The sequence below is a fragment of the Pongo abelii genome, chromosome 20, assembly GCF_028885655.2.
Source record: "Pongo abelii isolate AG06213 chromosome 20, NHGRI_mPonAbe1-v2.0_pri, whole genome shotgun sequence".
In the NCBI taxonomy this organism is placed as follows: Eukaryota; Metazoa; Chordata; class Mammalia; order Primates; family Hominidae; genus Pongo; species Pongo abelii.
In genome coordinates, this window is record NC_072005.2 from 62110579 (window position 1) to 62127790 (window position 17212).

Consider the following 17212-nt stretch of genomic DNA (forward strand, 5'->3'; position numbering starts at 1 on the left):
AATGTTCTTCCTCGGCTACACCATCCTGTCGGGAGTGCGGGGAATTGGAGAGGACCCCACTTCCTGTGCCTCATGAGCGTGGTGCTCGCCAAAGAATGGTTTTGGGGGGAACCTTGGCCCCTTCCCCATCTCCATCAGACCCCAAAGTCCAGTGGTCCCTCGGAGTCCGCGGGGAATTGGTTCCACGAACCTCGCAGATACCAAGATTCGGGCATACTCAAGTCCAGCAGTGGGCCCAGCGGAACCCGCAGATGTAGGAAAATCCGCCCTCCGTATACTGTGTGTTCCATCGGTGTTTGGGTGAAAAAAAGTCCGCCTCTCCGTGGACCTGCAGTTCAAACCCGTGTTGTTCAAGGGTCAGCTTTATTCCCAGTACACATCCAATCTAACTAAAACATTGAACCTTCCATGCAGACCTGACCCTAGGTCCGACCGCCTCTATCCTAGCCAATTCCCAGAAATTCTGCAGCCATTTTGCCCCACCTCCTTGTCCTGAGGACCTACTGTTTGGAAGGAAAAATTAAGACAAAGGTATGAGCAGGACTGACGGTCTGGGTAAGGTTTAGAGATAAGGGGTGTGGCTTGGGGCGGGGCTAAGGAGCCAGGGGTGGGGCTGAGACTGCGGGGCAGTTAGGCGGGGAACTGGGGCGGGGGCTTAGGAGAGGATTAGAGTTGGGTGGGGCTTAAAGAGGTTTAGGGGTTGGTCCGCATAAAGTGAGAGTTGTTTAAAGAGGATGGATAGAGTTGATCTAATAGAGCGTAGGGGCTTGGAGCTGGGGAAGAACAGGAGGAACTGCGTGATAGTGGTGCAAGGACGGATTATGTTTTTTTTTTTTGAGACAGGGTCTCGCTCTGTCATCCAGGCTGGAGTGCAGTGGCCCGATCACCGCTCACTGCAGCCTCGACCTGCCACGATCAAGCGACCCTCCCACTTCAGCCTCCAGAGTAGCTGAGACTACAGACGCGCGCCAGCATATTTAGCATTTAGCTAATTTTTTTTTTTTTTTTTTTTTTTTTGAGACGGAGTCTTGCTGTTGTTCAGTGTGGAGTGCAGTGGCGCGATCTGGCTCACTGCAACGTCTGCCTCCCGAGTTCAAGCAATTCTCTCCCTCAGCCTCCCCAGTAGCTGGAATTACAGGCACCCGCCACCACGCCTGGCTAATTTTTGTATTTTTAGTAGAGACGGGGTTTCACCATCTTGGCCAGGCTGGTCTTGAACTCCTGACCTCGTGATCCACCCTCCTCAGCCTCCCAAAGTGCTGGGATTACAGGCGTGAGCCGCCGCGTCCAGCCTAATTTTTGTATTTTTTTTTGGTAGAGACGGGGTTTTGCCATATTGCCCAGGCTGGTCTTGAACTCCTGTGCTCAAGCAATCCGCCTGCCTTGGCCTCCCGAAGTGCTGGGATTACAGGCGTGAGCCACCACGCCAGGCCAAGAGAACGAATTTTAAGGTGAGGGGCGGAGCTTATAATAATTCCGCTCTGAGGTGGGCGTGGTTCAGGGCCGGGGGGCCGGTGCTTAAAGGAGAAACTTTGAGGGAACAGGGTATTAGAGGTGGGACTTAGGAGAAGGTGCTGAGGGGAGCGCACGACTGCTATGGAGGCGGTGGGGAGAGAAGGAAGTACCTAAGAGGCGTATCTAAGGGAAGTTCCTGGGAGAGTGGAAGTTTACCAGGAGGGGCTGAATGGGCCTGGGTTTGGCTGTTTGGGATGGGGCTGAGTTGGGAGTGGGGATTATAGCGATTATATGAGCGGGGCAGTGTTAAGTGTGGTAAATCCATGGCTCTTGACCAGCATGCAGCAGAATCAGCTAGAGTATTTCAAAACACGGATCCCTAGACCCCCAACCTCAGGGCTTCTATTCTGCATGGTCTGAACAGGCAGCCGGATGCTGCTGGCCTCCCAACCATCCTTGACAACCACCGATTTAAAAGAATACTTTAGAGGTGGGAGGCACTCAAAAGTCACGAGCTGCAGCTTAAATGCTATCGGGTGAAGGGGCGGGGCTTACATACAAGGGGCGTGGTTTGGGTGGAAGGGGCGTGGCTTGGGAGGTGAAGTTCAGAGAGTAGGAGCTTGGAGAGGGCGAAGAACAGGAGAAACTACATGAGGACGAGGGGAAGGAGACAGATTTTTGAGGCAGTAGGGGGCTTATAATTACGCTGTGAGATGGGCATGGTTCAGGGCCAGGGGGCGGGGCTTCAGTGTAAGACCTGAGCCGGAGGTGTGGCTTAACCGGACGCCCAGAGCGTGTCGCGTGGTTCGCGGAGAAGAAGCGGGCATTCAGAGCGCAGGCGCACCTGGCTCAGTTCGCCCACCGGAAGCGGCCCGGGCTTTCACCGCTCGCGTCCCCGAGTCAGTGCGCAAGCGCATTTCCCCGCTCCTGGTCCCCGCCACCGCCTCCTCTTTCCGATCCTCCACGCCGGCGCCTCGGGAACGGGCGCGACTTCCGCTTCCGGGCGGGCCGGCAGGCGGGCGGCGCGGGGCTGCCGGGGAGGGGGGAGGGGGCGGCACTTCCGGTCGGGCCCTCGGGTCTCCCCGGAGCGGCGGCGCCTCCTCCGCCTCCTCGGCCTCCTCCCGGCGGAGACCCCGGCGCCGGTGAGTGACGGGGTGCGTGGCCCGGGGGCCCGGGTGCAGCGGGGGCGGGGGGCCCCGCCCTGGCCCGCTCTGGTCCCCAGAACGTCCCCCAACCCCTAGCAAGTCAGTGCAGCTCCCGCCGGGCCCTTGCCAAGGGACCCCCAATCACTGCTCCCGGGTAAGACCACTGCAGATAGCTCCCCCATGAACGCCCCCAGCTAGGATGACTGCCAAAGCGCTTTCATTCGTGGCGATCCCCTAAACGGCTGCCAGGGCCCCCAAATGATACCTCCTCGTAGGATCCCCTCCACATAGCGCCCCCGGTCATTGCTTCCTCCAGGTCAGCCTCCAGATTCCATTAGCATTGCCCCTCCCCACGTAGGGCAGCTGCTCGTGAACCCTCTTATTAGTATCCTCTATGTAATTCTCCCCAGTGTTGCCTTAGTGCTTTGCAGCAGAACTGTCCCCCGTTATCTCTGTCCATACACAGCAACAGCCCCCAATGGCCCTGACCACCTCCCTCCCCAGCAGAACGCCCCTTCGTGGGTGTGAAAATACTTTCTATTCTGGTCAGCACCAAGAATGCCTTTTTCCCTTCTGCAGGTCCTCCAGTGATTCCCCTTAAGATTACCCCTTTCAAAGCCACCCCCCCTCGCAGCGGGACAGCTCCCTCTAGAGTTCTTTCACACTCACATCCTCTCCCGCTTCAGGTAGAAATATCCGCCTGCTTAGCTCCAGGCTCCCATGAAATACTCCTGTACCTCCTCTCACCCCACCCTCATCGCGGTCAGCCCGTCTTCATTACTTCTGCCACAGAACAGTGTCCCGCAGTGAGGCGGCGAAGCCTTCCTTCCCAGAATGTTCCTCATCCTCTTCCTATGGCATGAACAACTGTTGCCCTGACCTGCAGCTTCTCACCCAGCTCTCATGCCATCGTCCTGGACTCCCTAGGGAAGACCCTGGACTTCACTAGGGTGTGACTTCTTTTCTCGTAGGCATTCATTCCGCGTTGAACGCATATTCACTATTCTAGCTGAAGGGTATATACAGCCATGAAGGGGAGCGATACACACAGTCTTCTCACTGTGCGGGGTCTCACAGTCTAGTTGATCACACACGAGTCAACAAAGATACGCGGGGTTTTGTGGGTTCTCTGAGAGCCTGATGAACTACTTTAGAGGTGAAACCTGAATTACAAGAGGCAGCTTAGCCATGCAAAGATCTGGGTGAGCATGCAGCAAGAACAGCAAGTGCGAAGGCCCTGAAGTGGCGGTGAGCATGGTGAGTAGAGGAACAGCAGGGGAGGCCGGTGAGGGTGGAGTGGAAGATTTGAAGGGAAGAACAAGAGGAAGGAAGCTTTGGTCTCAAAAGGCTTTGGAGCTGAGGGCACTGGGATAAATTATCTAGCCTTTGTCAGCTCTACCGAGCCCAGAATGTTCTTCATTCATTCATATGTTCATTCGTAAACACTTGTTGAACAACTGTTTAATGAGCACCTACTTTACATTGGGGGTACAACAGAGAACAAAATAGACAAGAATCCCTGTCCTCATGGAGTGGATATGCTAGTTGAGGGGGGCAGATGATTAAAAAAATACAGGCCAGGCGAGGTGGCTCATGCCTGTAATCCCAGCAGTTGGGAAGGCCAAAGTGGGAGGATCGCTGGAGACCAGGAGTTCAAGACCAACCTCGGCAACATAGTGAGACCCTGTCTTTACAGAAAAAAAAAAAAAAAAAAAAAAGCTGGGTGTGGTTGGTGTGCACCTGTAGTCCCAGCTATTCAGGAGGCTGAGGTGGGAGGACTGCTTGAGCCCAGGAGTTCGAGGCTGCAGTGAAAAAAAAAAAAAAACCACCAAGAGTATATATGCATGTTCAGAATATCATGGGATAAATAGATAGAGCTGGGGGGCTATGGTTCAGGATGGCCTCCCCCAGGATTTTCCTGTCTTGTCATCTTGTCGCTCCCAAAAGCCACACACCAAAAAGTTATACAAGAGTAAACATTCCCCTTCTCCTGGACAACTGTGGCCCACTGGGGGGCTGCTCTTAACAGCGCCCCAACCCCAGGAGTGAAGTGATTAAGAGGATGAGCCCTGGATTCTACTAGGGTTCACAGCTTTGAGCAAATCACTCCCTCCTTTCCTAGCCTCATTCATTCACTTCTTCAAACAAAAATGTATCAAGCCAGGAACTGTTGTAGGAGGCCCTGGGGATGGAACAGTGAGCAAGAGATAAAAATCCTTGCCTTCAGGAAGCTGATCATCTGGATGGGGAGACCAGCAAAATCAAGGCAAAGAAGTAGACTATGTGAGGTTATAAATGATGCTGAGCAGTAAGGAGAGAAATGAAGCAGGGTTAGGGAGATCAGGATGTGGGCCTGGGTGACAGGTCACTGGTTACTGAGAGGCTCACTGAGAAGACAATTGAGCAAAGATGGGGAGGAGGTGAAGGGGTGAGTGAGATGGTTGCCTGAGAGTCAGAGTATTACAGGCAGCAGCAACAGCGGGCAAAGGCCCTGTGGCAGGAATGGAGTGGGCACATTGGAAGAGCAGCGAGGAGACTGTGGAGGTCATTGTGGCTTTTTTTTTTGAAAAGGAGTTTCGCTCTTGTTGCCCAGGCTGGAGTGCAATGGTGTGATCTTAGCTCACTGCAACCTCCGCCTCCCAGGTTCAAGTGATTCTCCTGCCTCAGCCTCCCAAGTAGCTGGGATTACAGGCATGTGCCACCACGCCCAGCTAATTTTGTATTTTTAGTAGAGAGGGGTTTCTCCATGTTGGTCAGGCTGGTCTCAAACTCCCGACCTCAGGTGATCCTCCTGCCTTGGCCTTCCAAAATGCTGGGATTACAGGCGTGAGCCACTGCGCCCAGCCAGGACTGTGGCTTTTGAACCAGATGGGGTTACTGTTTGGTTTGGGACAGAGGATAGACATGGTTTGGTTATAGTCCTGTCAGTAAAATGGGAATAATACTAACACGTTTATTGTGAAGTTTGAATGAAACAAGCCACATAAGGCACCTAAGCACAATGCTTGTTAGAGGTCAACAAATGTTGGTGACTTGTCCGGGTCTTGGGTCAAGCCAAGAGACTTGGGATTTGGTGGCAGGGAGATGGGTGGAGCAATGCATATTTCCAGTATAAAGTGGGATGGGGGGGGGTCCTCCTTCATTTTGGAGGGAGAAATACTGAAAGACAGCATGTGATGGGACTCCGGAGCCTTGCTGCCTTTCTTCAACCACTGGCCCTGCCACTAGTTAACAATGTGACTTTGGAAGTTTGCTTGTTTGTTTGTTTGTTTTTGAGAAACAGAGTCTCACTCTGTCGCCCAAGCTGGAGTGCAGTGGCGTGAGCTCACTGCAACCTCTGCCTCCTGGGTTCAAGCAGTTATCCTGCCTCAGCTTCCCAAGTAGCTGGGACTACAGGTGTGCACCACCACACCCAGCTAATTTTTGTATTTTTAGTAGAGATAGGGTTTCACTGTATATTGGCCAGGCTAGTCTTGAACAACACAAAGGGTTGGAACAGACCTTGTGATGTGCCCGCCTCGGCCTCCCAAAGTGCTGGCATTACAGGCATGAGCTACCATGCCTGGCCTGACTTTGGAAGTTTAATTTACCTCTCTGGCCCTCAGTCTCTTCCTTTTTATTTCAGAGTCAATAATTGTAACCATCTTCTAGGGTTACTGGGAAGATTCGTTGAGTCAACACACATCAGAGTTAGAAGAGTGCTGGGCTGGTAGAAAGCACACATCCAGTGTTATATGTCACTTTACATTACTCTTATTAACAAACCAGAATTTCATCACAAGGCAGCGTTGTTGCAGCAGAATGGCCCACAGTCTGGCATCAGAAAGACCTGGAATCAGTTACCTGCTTTCCTCTTTATTGGCCATATGACCTTGGAGGAATGCCTTCCCCATGCTGCTCCTCAGTTTCCCCACTTATAAGATGGGCCCAGTAATGGTACAGGACTGTGCTGCATCCAGGCAATGACAAATATCAAACTGGTCAAACAATAAATGTGAACCGTTAATGCACTTGCTGTGGGACTCCTGTCCCTTGGTGGGGGTGGGGGTGGGGGTGGGGGGGTGGGGGGGTGGGTCCCTCCCCATCATGCTTCTCTTCGCATAAAACCCTCCTATGACATCCCCTCTTAAAAAGCTACCAGTTTAGGCTTGAGTTGTGTGAAAGAGGGAATGTCTCTGGTTTCCTAGTGGATATTATCATGAGCCTGGTCAATTCTGTCCACCACTGATGTATCCCCTTCAGCATCTCCACACCCTGCCCTCAGTGCCCTCCTCATAACATCACTGTCCCCAGAATTGCTTCTCCCAGGAATCCCTGGGATCATTTAGCTCCATTTCTGCTACATGTACCCCTCTGTTCCTCTGGGAGTTGGATCAGCTTAGTCTCATCGCTTTGTTCATTCCACAAATATCAAGGTAGACATTCACAGCTGTGCATTTCCCTCTGAGCATTGCTTTGGCTGCACCTCCTCAGCTTTGGTATGTTGTGTTTTCATTTTCATTAATTGCTAAGCAGTTTTTTTGTTTTTTGTTTGTTTTTTTTTTGAGATGGAGTCGCGCTCTTGTTGCCCAGGCTGGAGTGCAGTGGCACGATCTCGGCTCACTGCAACCTCCACCTCCTGAGTTCAAGCGATTCTCCTGCCTCAGCCTCCCAAGTAGCTGGGATTACAGGCGCCCACCACCAAGCCTGGCTAATTTTTGTATTTTTAGTAGAGACGGGGTTTCGCCGTGTAGGCCAGGCTGGTGTCGAACTCCTAACCTCAGGTGATCCTCCCGCCTCGGCCTCCCAAAGTGCCGGGATTACAGGTGGGGCCCACCGCGCCTGGCCAGCATTTTCTAATGTATGATTTCTTTGTGGACCCATTGGTAATTTAGGAAGGTGGTGTTTCATTTTCACATATCAGCAGATATTTGTCAAGCACCCACACTGTGCCAGGTGCTACGCTAAGTGCTGGGGTCACAGGGGCGAGCAAGACAGGCGAAGTCCTTGCTTTCCTAGAGAGGGGCCAAACAGTAAATGCACAGAAAAGGAATAACATGAGTTGGTGGCAATAACTATAATGAAACACCTGCAGCTGGATGAGGGGCTGGAGAGTGATGGGGTGGGGAGTGCTGAGTAGAGACCCAAGGAGGCTCCAGAGGGAGCCTTGTTGAAATCTGGGGAAGAACATTGTAGGCAGAAGAGAAAGTAACCACCACCCTCTCCTACCAGGCCCCTTGTATAGACACCCCTCATAACTCAGAAGACACCCCTAAATAAAGCTCTTATCCTGATAGCTCTCCCCTCACCTTCCTTCACTCGGGGAACAGCCCGGTGAAACACTGCTGTGGGGGCAAGGGTGGGAATGGGGTTCAAGCCCATTGATCCAGACTCTTACTCCGTGACCAGGGCAACTCACTTTGCCTCTCTGTGCCTTAGTTTTCTAATTTATCCAATGGCGGGAACAGCTGCCCCCATTTCTTAGAGTTGTGGGGAGTCAGTGAATTAATATGTGTAACGTGCTTAGAACCGTGGCGGGCCTCTAGGAGATGTCCAATCAGTGACAGCTATGATTAACGTGTGCTCTAGTGGAGACAAGCTAGTCAGGGGCTTCTTTCCCCAAACACTCTTGCCCTCCCTCCCCATAGCACCTAAATCACCCCCTATTCCCTGCATCCTTATGGCCTGTGTTTGCCTCCTTAGCCAGTCAGCCCCCTCCAGAGCTGTCTCCCCAACTTAGATTCTGCCTACAGCCTTCCAATTACCACCCCAGCCACGCCTTCTAATTACCACCCCAGCCACGCCTTCCAATGACCACCCCCGCCACGCCTTCCAATGACCACCCCCGCCACGCCTTCCAATGACCACCCCCGCCACGCCTTCCAATGACCACCCCCGCCACGCCTTCCAATGACCACCCCCGCCACGCCTTCCAATGACCACCCCAGCCACGCCTTCCAATGACCACCCCAGCCACGCCTTCCAATGACCACCCCAGCCATGCCTGTCCTCTTTCCGGAGATCGGATTAAACGCAGGGGGTGTGAAGGGCATGGGATGTTGAGTCTTGTCCAAGGACACGGACACCCGGAGCTGGAGACTAAAAATATCTCACTCCAGGATGGCGTTTGGGGTGGGGGTGGAAGAGACACTCACCCCTCACCTGTGGGAGGAGAGAGCAGCCTGATGGATAGAGGATAAAGGGTCCAGGCCTTGGTAGGAACCCCCTTGACCCCCACAGTGGGCTGGACTTAGAGCCCGGCCCCCATCAGGTAGGGATGATGGACAGGAAGCGGGTCAGACCTCATGGGCCCTTCACCCACTCACCCTCCACCCACTTGGTGGAGGTGCTTCCCCAGGCCGGCAAGTAGACCAAGAACTCGGAGATCAGTCACGGGAGCTGAGGATCTGTGTGGTGTGGTGTGGTGTGGTGCCATCTGGAATGAAAAGTTGTGTAAAGGAGGTGCCAGAGAATGATGCCGGGGGTGGAGGGTCAGGAGAAGCCCCACTAAGGGCAAGGATGGAACTCATGCTTCCTGCTTCTGTTGCTAGGCTTAGCTCAGGTGTGTGATGTCATGGATGGTACAAATAGCTCAGGGGGTTGAATGCATTCTGCTGATGCCTGTGTTTCATTACGTTCTGTTCCAACCCCCTTGAATCTCCCTGCAGTACCCCATTTTAAACATGGAGAAAGTGTGGATCCCAGTGGAGATGGGATTTGAACCCAGGTCTGTCCAAGCCCAAGGTCTGTGTTTTGATTGTATCAGACCACCTTCTGACTATATGCCAGCTCCCTTGCTGGAATTTGTTTCTCCTGGGCAAGCAAATTCTCCTTTCTACGGTCTATTAATATTAAAAGAATGCACCCCCCCATACTGACTTTTTTCAGTTCTCTAGGCTTATTCTGACTTCCCCGTTTCTACTAGTAGTAGTAACAGTGATAACAGTATCATATCTTCAATTTTTTTATTTTAATTTTTAGAGCCAAGGTCTTGCTCTGTCACCCAGGCTGGAGTACAGTGATGTGATGACAACTCATTGTAGCCTCCACCTCCCGGGCTCAAGCAGCTCTCCTGCCTCAGCCTCCCAAAGTGCTGGGATGACAGCTGTCAGCCACTGTGCCCAGTCCCTACCTTCTATGGACTGAGTGCTTACAGAGTGCCAGGAACCGCCCCCCTAAGAGCCTTGCACATATGAGTGTGTTGAATCCTCACAGTCCTGTGAGGTAGGCATGTGCTTTGTGGTCCCCAGATGTAGATGAGGAAATGGAGGCACAGAGAGGTTCAGTCACTTGCCCATGGCCACACAGCTAGAAAGTGGCAGGGCTTACATTTGATTCTGGCCCCAGAGTCCTCCCTCCTAATTACACTGATAGAAACTGTGATTCCCTTTATCATTATGCTCATTTTAGGATGAAACCTGAAGGGATGAGGACGGAGGGCTGCAGGTGGGGTAGGGTGCAGGAGTATGGGGAGACAGCAGAGGGCCTGAGAGGGTTTGGAAAGAAAACGGAGTCCAGAGGCCCCCAGGATGCTTGGACAATTGGAGTCTGAGAAGGAGAGAAAGTAGAGAGGGCCCACGCCAGCGCGCTGGCTCACATCTGTAATCACCCAGCACTTTGGGAGGTGGAGGCTGGAGGATCACGTGAGTGCAGGAGTTTGAGACCAGCCTGGGCAACAAAGCAAAACCCTGTTTCTACAAATAATAAAGTAGAGGGCCTGCAGGTGGTGTGGAGGAGAGGGACTCCTCTACAAAGCTGTGTGAGGATCCCAGAAAAGATGGGGAGAGATGGAAGGAATTAGAGAAGGAAAAGAGAGTTGGGGAGGGTGGTGGGAGTTGAGAACACAGAGAGGAAAGGTGAATAGGAGAGTCCTGGGGCCAGGGAGCGAAGAGGAAGGGCTGCCCTTTGGGGTGGACAGGCAAAGGGACTGGAAGCCTAAACCTGGAAGGCGAGGGGGTGATCCGCACAAGGATGGATGAGTGGGCGCACAGCTCCATTCACCTGCGGGGAGACCCAGCCCCGCGGCCGTGTCCTCAGCCCCGTCCTCCTCTTCACAGGGTCTCCCCTCTCCCACCCGCCGGAGATGGAGGCGAACCCAGCGGGCAGCGGCGCCGGGGGTGGCGGGAGCAGCGGCATCGGGGGCGAGGACGGGGTGCACTTCCAGAGCTACCCCTTCGACTTCCTGGAATTCCTCAACCACCAGCGCTTCGAGCCCATGGAACTGTATGGGGAACACGCCAAGGCGGTGGCGGCCCTGCCCTGTGCCCCCGGTCCCCCACCGCAGCCCCCGCCGCAGCCCCCTCCCCCGCAGTATGACTACCCGCCCCAGTCCACCTTCAAGCCCAAGGCGGAGGTGCCCTCCTCGTCCTCGTCCTCCTCCTCCTCCTCCTCTTCCTCCTCCTCGTCGTCATCTTCGTCCTCTTCCTCTTCCCAAGCCAAGAAGCCCGACCCGCCCCTGCCGCCCGCCTTCGGGGCGCCCCCCCCTCCCCTCTTTGACGCTGCTTTCCCCACTCCGCAGTGGGGCATCGTGGACCTCTCAGGACACCAGCACTTGTTTGGGAACCTGAAGCGAGGAGGGCCCGCGTCCGGGCCGGGGGTGACGCCTGGGCTGGGCGCTCCCGCGGGGGCCCCAGGGCCACTTCCTGCCCCCTCGCAGACCCCGCCAGGACCCCCCGCGGCGGCGGCCTGCGACCCCACCAAGGACGACAAGGGCTACTTCCGGAGACTGAAGTACCTGATGGAGCGGCGCTTCCCCTGCGGCGTGTGCCAGAAGTCCTTCAAGCAGTCCTCGCACCTGGTCCAGCACATGCTGGTGCACTCGGGGGAGAGGCCCTACGAATGCGGCGTCTGCGGCCGCACCTACAACCACGTGTCCAGCCTCATCCGCCACCGCCGCTGCCACAAGGACGTGCCACCGGCCGCGGGGGGCCCGCCCCAGCCCGGCCCCCCGCTCCCGCCGCTGGGCCTCCCAGCACCCGCTGCCAGCGCAGCCACCGCCGCCGCCCCCTCCACGGTGTCCTCGGGCCCTCCAGCCACGCCCGCGGCGCCCACCCCCTCCGCAGACGGGAGCGCCGCCCCTGCTGGTGTGGGGGTGCCCCCTCCCGCCACCGGGGGCGGCGATGGCCCGTTCGCCTGCCCACTCTGCTGGAAGGTTTTCAAGAAGCCCAGTCACCTCCACCAGCACCAGATCATCCACACGGGCGAGAAGCCCTTCTCCTGCTCCGTGTGCAGCAAGAGCTTCAACCGCAGGGAGAGTCTGAAGCGCCACGTGAAGACGCACTCGGCTGACCTCCTGCGCCTGCCCTGCGGCATCTGCGGGAAGGCCTTCCGCGACGCCTCCTACCTCCTCAAGCACCAGGCGGCCCACGCGGGGGCGGGCGCCGGGGGGCCTCGGCCCGTGTACCCCTGCGACCTGTGCGGCAAGTCCTACTCGGCGCCGCAGAGCCTGCTCCGCCACAAGGCCGCCCACGCCCCGCCCGCTGCCGCTGCGGAGGCTCCCAAGGACGGGGCGGCCTCGGCCCCGCAGCCCCCGCCCACCTTTCCCCCGGGCCCGTACCTCCTGCCCCCCGACCCTCCCACCACAGACAGCGAGAAGGCGGCGGCGGCTGCGGCGGCGGTGGTGTATGGCGCCGTGCCTGTCCCGCTCCTGGGCGCCCACCCGCTGCTGCTCGGCGGCGCGGGGACCAGCGGGGCGGGAGGCTCGGGCGCCAGCGTCCCAGGAAAGACGTTCTGCTGCGGCATCTGCGGGCGCGGCTTCGGGCGCCGCGAGACCCTGAAGCGCCATGAGCGCATCCACACGGGCGAGAAGCCCCACCAGTGCCCCGTGTGCGGGAAACGCTTCCGCGAATCCTTCCACTTGAGCAAGCATCACGTGGTGCACACGCGCGAGCGGCCCTACAAGTGCGAGCTCTGCGGCAAGGTCTTCGGCTACCCGCAGAGCCTCACCCGCCACCGCCAGGTGCACCGGCTCCAGCTGCCCTGCGCCCTAGCCGGGGCAGCCGGCCTACCTTCCACCCAGGGCGCGCCGGGGGCCTGTGGGCCCGGGGCCTCGGGCACGTCTGCAGGGCCCACCGATGGGCTGAGCTACGCCTGCTCGGACTGCGGCGAGCACTTCCCGGATCTCTTTCACGTCATGAGTCACAAGGAGGTCCACATGGCAGAGAAGCCATACGGCTGCGACGCCTGCGGCAAGACCTTCGGCTTCATCGAGAACCTTATGTGGCACAAGCTGGTCCACCAGGCCGCCCCCGAGCGCCTGCTCCCGCCCACACCCGGCGGCCCGCAGCCCCCGGACGGCTCCAGCGGCACGGACGCGGCCAGCGTCCTGGACAACGGGCTGGCGGGGGAGGTGGGGGCGGCCGTGGCGGCACTGGCAGGGGTGTCTGGGGGTGAGGACGCAGGCGGGGCGGCGGTGGCAGGGGTTGGCGGGGGTGCCAGTTCCGGCCCCGAGCGCTTCAGCTGTGCCACGTGCGGCCAGAGTTTCAAGCACTTCCTGGGCCTCGTGACTCACAAGTACGTGCACCTGGTGCGACGGACTCTAGGCTGCGGCCTCTGCGGCCAGAGCTTCGCAGGCGCCTACGACTTGCTCCTGCACCGCCGCAGCCATCGGCAGAAGCGGGGTTTCCGCTGCCCGGTGTGCGGGAAGCGCTTCTGGGAGGCGGCCCTGCTGATGCGCCACCAGCGCTGCCACACGGAACAGCGGCCGTACCGATGTGGCGTGTGCGGCCGAGGCTTCCTGCGCTCCTGGTACCTGCGGCAGCACCGCGTGGTGCACACTGGCGAGCGGGCCTTCAAGTGCGGCGTGTGCGCCAAGCGCTTCGCGCAGTCGTCCAGCCTGGCAGAGCACCGGCGGCTGCACGCTGTGGCCCGGCCCCAGCGCTGCAGCGCCTGTGGCAAGACCTTCCGCTACCGCTCCAACCTGCTGGAGCACCAGCGGCTGCACCTGGGCGAGCGCGCCTACCGCTGTGAGCACTGCGGCAAGGGCTTCTTCTACCTGAGCTCCGTGCTGCGCCACCAGCGCGCCCATGAGCCGCCGCGACCCGAGCTCCGCTGCCCCGCCTGCCTCAAGGCCTTCAAGGATCCCGGCTACTTCCGTAAGCACCTGGCTGCCCACCAGGGCGGCCGGCCCTTCCGCTGCTCCTCCTGCGGCGAGGGCTTCGCCAACACCTACGGCCTCAAGAAACACCGCCTGGCGCACAAGGCCGAGAACCTCGGGGGGCCTGGAGCAGGGGCGGGCACCTTGGCCGGGAAGGATGCCTGACCGAGGGGTTCCCATCCCACTCCCATCAAAAGCCCCCTTCTGGACTCCCACCTCCCAGTACTGATCAGACTCTTCCTCGCCCCTCACTTTGCCCCATCCTTCAGAACTTCAGACGGACTGGCGACCTTCAGGGCGCACGCCCGACAGGCTCAAGACTGAGTCACTCCCATCCTCGACCTCTCTGCCCTCCCCTCATCCCATCAGACACTGAACCCTATCCTCCGTCCAACCCTCGTTTGTGACCCGCATCAGCCTCCGCCCCAGCAGCACTCTGCCCCCAGTAAGTTTTGGCGGAGATGGGTCTGAACCGCCCCTCCCCCTCCTTTGGAATCTGGCTGGACAGTGGAGTATGAGCAGAGTTGGGAGGGCACAAGGGAGTGCTGGGTGCTTTTTGGGGTGGGGGGGTGGGGGGCGGGGTGGCAGACGCGGCTTGTACAGAGCGGAGAATAATAAATCTTACCATGAGGGCCGCTGGAGTCCATCTTTGCATCCCACCCAGGGAGAGTGGGGATTACATGGTGGCAAAGCACAAAGTTAAAACTTGTTTCCTCTGCAATTTTGATGCCGGGCACCTCTGTCTCTCACTCACTGTCATTCAACAGGGACTTACTGAGGATTTGCTGTATTCCCAGCGTTAGTCTGAGCTGGGCAAATGGAGATGGACAAGACAGGTAAGTGTCTGCTCTCAGGAACTGACTTAACATGCCCCGACTCTTCCCCTTTCTGATGCTTTCAGCCTTTGTTCACTCCACCGCCACTTCCGGAGGCCTCTTGCCAGCCAGGCCCTGAGCTGGGCACTGGGGAAACAGATGAATTGGACATGCCCCTTGGCCTCAAGTAACACGAAAGAGAACTCCCATCCGGCTGCCGCGGCTGCCTCACAACCATGTGCAGACTGATGGTCATGATACATACAGCTCCCTCTTAGCACTTGCTCTCCAGGATAATGATTGGGAGATTCAAAAGCCCGTTCACAGCTCTCATGTTGGCTCTGGGAACAGCAAGATGTATGCCTGGCAATGTGTGTTTCGTTATCTCATTTGTTAGAAGGGCCTGGGGTCCTGAAGAACAAAGGTGCTCCAGGGACATCTCGAAAATCCACAGAATTTGGACTCCAGGCTGGGCATGGTGGTTCACGCCTGTAATCCCAGCATTTTGGGAGGCCGAGGCGGGCAGATCACTTGAGGTCAGGCGTTTGAGACCAGCCTGGCCAAAGTGGTGAAACCCCATCTCTACTAAGAATACAAAACTTAGCTGGGCATGGTGGTGGGCGCCTGTAATCCCAGCTACTCAGGAGGCTGAGGCAGGAGAATCACTTGAACTCAGGAGGCAGAGGTTGCAGTGAGCTGAGATCGCACCACTGCATCCAGCCTGGGCGACAGAGTGAGACTCCATCTCAACAAATAAATAATTTGGACTTCAGTCCCAGAGTACTTCAGTACAGAAACTTTAAGATGAGGCCAGGTGCGGTGGCTCATGCCTGTAATCCCAGTACTTTGGGAGCCCAAGGCGAGCAGATCACCTGAGGTCAGGAGTTCGAGACCAGTCTGGCCAACATGGTGAAACATCCTTTCTACTAAAAGTACAAAAATTAGCTGGGTGTGGTGGCATGCGCCTGTAATTCCAGCTACTCGGGAGGCTGAGGCAGGAGAATCACTTGAACCCAGGAAGCGGAGGTTGCCGTGAGCTGAGATTGCACCACTGCACTCCAGCCTGGGCGACAAGAGCGAGACTCCATCTCAAAAAAAAAAAAAGGAAAAAAGAAAGAAACTTGAAGATGAAACTAGGTAAGAGAACGCTGCCTGGGTGAGTCCTGTGTGACCCATGGGAGAGCAGCTACCCTGTGTGGCTCCATGTTCTAATGCTGAAGACCCAGCATGAGACAGACGTTGTGCCAGTGCCCCCAGGGTTCAGGGTTCAGCAGTAACGTGGAAATGGAGCCTCACAATGTAAGGGACATGGAAGTATCACTAGGGGTTGAGGGAGCACAGAGGAGTCACCTTGTCAGAGTGGAAGGGGGGCTAGAAAAGCTTCTTGGGGAGAAGGTGATCCCTGAACGATGACATACACCAACTGGAGTTTGCCAGGTAAAGAAGTGGCAAAGAGGCCGGGCACGGTGGCTCACGCCTGTAATCCCAGCACTTTGGGAGGCTGAGGCAGGTGGATCACGAGGTCAGGAGATCGAGACCTTCCTGGCTAACACGGTGAAACCCCGTCTCTACTAAAAATACAAAAAAAATAGCGGGGTGTGGTGGTGAGTGCAGGTGGCGGGCGCCTGTAGTCCCAGCTACACAGGAGGCTGAGGCAGGAGAATGGCGTGAACCCGGAAGGCGGAGCTTGCAGTGAGCCGAGATCATGCCACTGCACTCCATCCTGGGCGACAGAGCAAAACTCCGTCTCAAAAAAATAAATAAATATGAAAAAAAAAGAAGTGGCAAAGATTTCCAGGCAGAGAGTTTATTGTGTTGAACTAAACCCTGCTATTCTGGAGCATTTAAGACAGATTAGTATGGCTGGAGGTTGGGTTCTTGGGGGCTAAACCCTGAAGGGTCTTGAATTCCAAATTGTGGGGCTTGGGTGATTTTATAGGCTAGAGGCTGGAAACTGGCAGCTGCAAGGCCGAATATGACCACCAATACATTTTTGTTTAGTCTGTGCATTTTTTAAAAAGTTTGACTTGACTGCCAACATTGGGAAATCAAAAGATTTTACATAATGTGAACTAATGGAACTTCTGAAAGAAACTGGAAGATGTGGCAACCCAATCTGTGTTCCGGAGCTGAGCAGCCATTACCCTCTTCTGAAGGGGCACTCTCCAATTTGTTGAATACCAATTCTGAGACCTGGTGGCAATCGCCATTATTTCATGTTGCTGATATTTCCCCCTTGAACGTGGCCGTCTTGCTCATGTATTTACATTTTCACCCAGCTCTTGTAGGCATTCACATTTCCAAATCGTCTCAAAGCCACAAGGAGCTGTGGCTTGGTGACAAGGATCTGCGTGGATGCCATATGGAGAATGAAGAGGGCAGGTGGCTGGGCTCAGTGGCTCACGCCTGTAATCCCAACACTTTGGGAGGCCGAGGCAAGTGGATCACCTGAGGTCAGGAATTTGAGACCAGCCTGGCCAACATGATGAAACCCCATCTCTACTAAAAATACAAAAATGAACTGAGCATGATGGCGCCCACCTGTAATCCCAGCTACTCAGGAGGCTGAGGCAGAATTGCTTGAACCCAGGAGGCAGAGGTTGCAGTGAGCAGAGATTGTGCCATTGGACTCCAGCCTGGGCAACAAGAGCAAAACTCCATCTCAAAAAAAAAAAAAAGCAGGCACTGGACTGCTATGCAGTTGTCTGTGTGTGAGACCACTG

At 56.3% G+C, this 17212-nt stretch overlaps 1 protein-coding gene across 5 annotated transcripts; it reads left to right on the forward strand.

Moving 5' to 3' along the window:
- Positions 1-634: 634 nt before the first annotated feature.
- Positions 635-14306, forward strand: ZNF865 (zinc finger protein 865). Of its 5 annotated transcripts, none has more exons than XM_009233148.4 (3): positions 635-2597; positions 3180-3857; positions 10637-14306. In XM_009233148.4, the coding sequence occupies exon 3, from the start codon at positions 10663-10665 to the stop codon at positions 13837-13839; it is 3177 nt and encodes a 1058-aa protein (XP_009231423.1). In that variant the 5' UTR covers positions 635-2597; positions 3180-3857; positions 10637-10662; the 3' UTR covers positions 13840-14306. The 5 variants fall into 5 exon arrangements, with proteins under 5 accessions (XP_009231423.1, XP_054395067.1, XP_024094010.1 ...); XM_054539092.2 differs by having other exon boundaries at positions 3287-3857; XM_024238242.3 differs by having other exon boundaries at positions 3393-3857.
- Positions 14307-17212: the final 2906 nt, after the last annotated feature.

Bases quoted from the DNA above. Each gene is read 5' to 3' on its own strand.
- ZNF865 (XM_009233148.4), top strand. From the start codon at position 10,663: ATGGAGGCGAACCCAGCGGGCAGCGGCGCCGGGGGTGGCGGGAGCAGC.